Source organism: Poromitra crassiceps (assembly GCF_964638095.1).
Source record: "Poromitra crassiceps genome assembly, contig: HAP1_SCAFFOLD_348, whole genome shotgun sequence".
Taxonomy (NCBI): domain Eukaryota; kingdom Metazoa; phylum Chordata; class Actinopteri; order Beryciformes; family Melamphaidae; genus Poromitra; species Poromitra crassiceps.
Window position 1 is genome coordinate 49,605 of NW_028152056.1, and position 5,359 is coordinate 54,963.

Here is a 5,359-nt window from a genome sequence, read left to right on the forward strand (position 1 = left end):
TATAGATATATACATTTGTATATATATACATTATGCCATGTTGGGTCCTGGAATGTGAGGGAATTGGGTCTGGGAAGGCCTTGAATGTGATGTTTAAGAAGGAGTGGGAACCATGCTGTGAGTTAATGGCAGTGTTGGGCAAGTTACTTTCAAAATGTAATATACTACATGTTACTACTTTCATTTGAAAGTAATAGGTTACTTTACAATATTACTGTCTGTGTAGAGTAACTCGTTACTTATTACACTACTTTTGCATTACTTTCACTGTAATAACAGCAGTATCAGAATGACATTGTCACCCCGGAACCATCCCGAAAAATTATTTCAACCATCTTGAAGTCAGTGTAAACAATCCAAAATTCTAAATGTGATCCTTTTCCTTTGTTATTGTCATCTATAGTGGTTATTTGCATAATACACAGTTTGATTAGGAAATTATTTAAATATGTGCTTTGATTAAAAAAAGTAACTCAATTTGTAACTTGAGTTACTTGACAAAGTAACTGGTATAATATTACTGAAATCCTATAAGTAATAAGTTATATTACTGAGTTACTGCTAAAAGTAATATATTACATGTAATATGTTACTTTTGTAATGAGTTACCCCCAACACTGGTTAATGGTATGATTCTAGTTTGTTTTAGCCTGAGCATGCTTTTTTCTTTTTCTTTTGTGTGAGAGGACATTGAGAGTTAAGCCAACCGGACCCAATTTCCTTGTATGTCTACATACTTGGCCAATAAAGCTGATTCTGATTCTGATTCTGATTCTGATGTGTCCCCTGTCAGTGTCCTCCCAGACTCTCTGCTGCACTGTCTGAGCTGCGTCCACCTGCTGGCTCTGCACAGACAGCTGCTGGCTGACACACTGCTGATGGACAGGCCCACCATGCAGAGTGCAGGTAAACAAACGCCAAACAAAACCATCAACAAACCAGGTAAACAAACTCCAAAAACAACAAAAATAGACCAACACAAAACCTGCACATTTCTTCTGGCGTCTCCAGGAACAGTGCTGCTTTGCTGATGCTCTCCTTCTCTCTCTCTCTCTGCCCTCTCTCTCTGCTCTCTCTCTCTCTCTCTCTCTCTCTGCCCTCTCTCTCTTTCTCTCTCTCTGCCCTCTCTCTCTGCTCTCCTTCTCTCTCTCTCTCTGCCCTCTCTCTCTGCTCTCTCTCTATGCCCCCTCTCTCTCTCTCTCTCTCTCTCTGCCCTCTCTCTCTCTCTGCTCTCTCTCTCTCTCTCTCTCTGCCCTCTCTCTCTCTCTCTCTCTCTCTCTGCCCTCTCTCTCTCTGCCCTCTCTCTCTCTCTCTGCTCTCTCTCTCTCTCTGCTCTCTCTCTCTCTCTCTGCTCTCTCTCTCTCTCTGCTCTCTCCCTCTCTCTCTCTCTCTCTCTCTCTGCTCTCTCTCTCTCTCTCTCTCTCTGCTCTCTCTCTCTCTCAGATGTGATGTGCAGTCCTGTGCTGTCTACCTTCCCTGTGTTGTTGGACCAGTCAGACCTGCTGGATGCTGTCAGGGTCAGTAGGCAGAGCTTCATACTGGCATACATACATACAGTATTCAGCTGTCAGGCTGCCCTGTGATGATGCTTGTCAGGGGGATGACAGAGAACAACTTCACGGTGCTTTGGTGAACCTGACTCTTTTCTGACAGAATATTATGTCGACTTTGCCAACTTTGAATACAGAACAACAAGGAACAGCGACGGCCGGTGTTAACTTGCCCCTCCCTGTAGTGTCCAGCAGCACTGTTCAGCACAGCACTCCACATAATAACGTAACGTTGACTTGTTTCATAATCCTTGAAACGGGTGTGATTCCAGACTCGATGAGGAAAACCTTTTGAAAATGTGATATCCATACTCTACATATCCATACACAGTTCAGCTTGTTGACTGGTTATGACTGGCTCACTGATTGGCTGACTTGTTGACTGGTTATATTGATTGACTTTTGGTGCTCTGGCTGATAGAGTTTTATTGTTTGACTGACTGGTGTTTTCCCTCAGAGCGCCTGGCTGGATGCTGAGAGCAACATGAGCAGAGCGCAGAAGGTCAGACTCTGTGTGTGTGTGTGTGTGTGTGTGTGTGTGTGTGTGTTTGTGCACCTGCGCGTGTAATACCTATACTACCCTGTAGATAGTGCTGTAATGCTGCCTGTCCATGTGTGTCTTCTGACCTGCTGGCTTTTCTCTACCAAAATGTTAACATAATTCCATTCTGGTAAATCCTTTCTGGGTAACACTTTCATTAATGTTTAGTTAATGTTTAATAATGGTTAATTATGGGTTAGCTAATGCTTATTAATCATTAACTAACCCTTAATTAATGTACTATTATTGCAAAGTGTTACCATGTGCGTGTGTGTATACAGTTAATACTGTAAACTTAATCCATTAATTTGTATTATTATTATTGTTTGTTTGCAGAGAGACTTTCTCCATGTGAAACAGGAGTTCATTAAGACCTACATGTCATCAGTCTACTACCTTCTCCACTGCCCCTCGCTGCCGTGCCCCCGCTGGGCGGACCCGCCCTCCGAGGAGCAGCGGGCCAGAGTCATCTATGACACACTGGATGCCCTCAAACACGCCCAGCAAGCCTCCAGCCAATCAGGAACCCCGCAGGTCTTCCTCGAGCCCGCCCATCAGCACCTCGCCTTTGATGTCACAGAGTTGACCTTTGACCTCCTCAGGGTGGCGCGGTAACAGGGTGGGGATGAACACACGGCAACATCACTCAGTACATGGTACATTTTGATTGGAGTTCATTATGTTAAAGTAAAATTTGACTCAATATGTTAAATTAACTGTATATATTAGACATATTCTAACATTTTTTGACATCAATAAATCTAGCCTGACATCGCCAGACCAAATTCGCAAATGCGAATGAGTCTGGAAATTCTCTGTTCAATTTTGATTTCCAGGAGCCCAGTCATCAATCAACATGCCCAGTAAAATGCAATCGAACACAATTGGACCTACAACCAATCAGAGCAACGGAACGTGTGACATAGCTCATGCGCTTCGAACCATCTCTGGCTCTCCTCTGTCAGTCAACGTATCAACGTAACAATATATTTGATAAACGGTTGTGATTGGCCCGACGGTTAAACATCAGCTCGCAGATTCGTCAGGTTCCCAGGCTACAATAAATCACTGCAACATTCATATTCAGACATTTAGAAAACAACGGGGCTTATGGGAAATGTAGTCTTAATGTTCACAAACACTAGAACTTTACTACTGGTGTGAGAACAATCGTCTCCACCATCACAGTTAACAATGATATATTGATGCTTCGAAATGCTACAGCGGCTGGCCAAACTTTGAGTCCATCTGACACCTCCTACAGCTCTCAGCAAACTAGAAAGCAGGTTATTTTACTACATTGAAGCAGGTCATAGAAAGGCTTTGGACTGGGACCAACACAGATGCAGGATATTAGATTTTATAGTGACGCTATCAGCACATTGTGAAACTGTTATTTATTGCCAAAGCTTGTACTATTTTGTAATAAACATGTTGTCAATAACAGAGGGTGATTTGTTCAAATGTAACTAAAGGTGACAGATGCTCACAAGTCATTGTTTGCAAGTCAAGTCTCAAGTCTCTTATGGATGAGCCTTCTATCATCTGCTGGATGCCATCCGGTCTGCTTAGAACACTGCATAGCTAAAAGTAAGGCATTTTATTATCCTCACTCCTTTATCTATTAGAATACAGTATAAGCATTGATTAGTTGACATTGATTAGTTGACATATGACTTTCGGTCCATCAGCACCGGTGCTGCCCAGGGCGGTGTCCTCTCTCCCTACTTCTTTGGTCTGTACACCAACAGCTGCACCTCCAGTCACCAGTCCGTCAAGCTCCTGAAGTTCGCGGACGATACCACCCTCATAGGGTGGTATCTTGTCCCACCTGAGAACAATGGAAAAAATGTTTCAAACTACTGTAGTTTTATTATTTTTTACTTACCAACTGCCAAAAATGAGCCAACGAGATGCAGCAGTGATACTTGATGCATGTCTCTCTGTATAGAGAGATGGCGGCATCTCTGTCTGTGGAGAGATGGCAGCATCTCACTCTACATGAGACCACTGTGTTTGAAACAGCTGGAGGCCTAACTTACTGTATGGATTCTTAAAGTCAATAACATTCCTTTACTTTATATGTACTGTTTACGGCAGTGGTTCTCAATGTGCGGGTTGGGACCCCACAGGAGGTCACAAGATCATATGGGAAGTCGCAAGATTATTAATTGGATAGGAAAAAAGCTAATTTATTTGAGACACATTTATGGGTTTTTTTCAGATGTTTTTGTAAAATATTGCATAGTTTTCTGCCTCTGATAATTACATGAAACAACCTGAAAAGAGGAAATCATTCTTTAGTTGAAGTGTTCACCACTCTGCATATGCAGCCAGTGACGTGCGTTGTCCCAACACAGGCCAAATAGGCACTGCTTATGGCACTAGCTTCACTTCTTATTCTTTTCAGCAAAAAGTATGCTGGCCTACACAGCCCAGAGAGAACTGAGAGCTCACCATGGGTTTTAAGTTACACTCAGAGACATTAAGGACGCCCTAATGTCATGTTTAAGATGTATATCAAATACTCCACTTTGAACAATAATTTGTGCCTGATGGTCTTCTCCACAAAAAAAGGTTAAATGACTTTGCCTCCTTTTCCCTCATTAAAAATTCCAAAGCAACCAATCAGGGTTATCTAGGACATAACTAGCCAATCACAGCATACCACCAATGGATTTAACTGCTGAATACTGGACAGGGATTGGCTCCAGTGATGTCATGAATCATGCTGGTTGAAAACGGCCTTTTCAGTGAGCTCAGAGAAACGTTCCACTTTCAGCAGATGATTGTGTAAACATGCAGTCTTCTAGTGTCAAACTCTGCACACATCATTCTGCACAGTGAAGCTCAGACATCCAACTGAAGGAACAAGAAGATCAACAGATTTTTGACTTTAGTCTACTTGACAGCCTACAGAGCCCATGTTGTGAACCAGGAAATGTTGAGTACCCCAAACTTCATGTTAGAAATGTACAGTATGGGTCCCCATCATATAAAAACAGCTGGATGCTAAACTTGCATATGTTGAGAAATTTGCATAATTAGCATAATCAACTATATGGACAATATTTCAGCAACTGCTTGGCTGATTTGGAGAATATTGGAGTGGTTTGGGCGGTTATTGAGGATGCTGAATCCATTTCTGGCATTGTCAAAATTCAAAATGGCTGTTTAAGCCAGAAGTGGCCACATCTCAACTCCCGGTGGGGCCGATGATGATGTTTCAGCCAAAAGACGTTTTAGAGGACGCTGAATCAATTGGATT

The 5,359-nt window shown here is 42.4% G+C and overlaps 1 protein-coding gene across 1 annotated transcript; it reads left to right on the plus strand.

The window, feature by feature from the left end:
* Nucleotides 1-793: 793 nt before the first annotated feature.
* On the plus strand, nucleotides 794-3,348 carry LOC310771091 (nephrocystin-1-like; the record flags this gene model as incomplete). Its single annotated transcript, XM_083663763.1, has 4 exons — nucleotides 794-906; nucleotides 1,444-1,517; nucleotides 2,008-2,052; nucleotides 2,428-3,348. Coding segments are annotated over 4 exons (511 nt in total), but the record flags the coding sequence as incomplete, so codon positions are not given.
* Nucleotides 3,349-5,359: the final 2,011 nt, after the last annotated feature.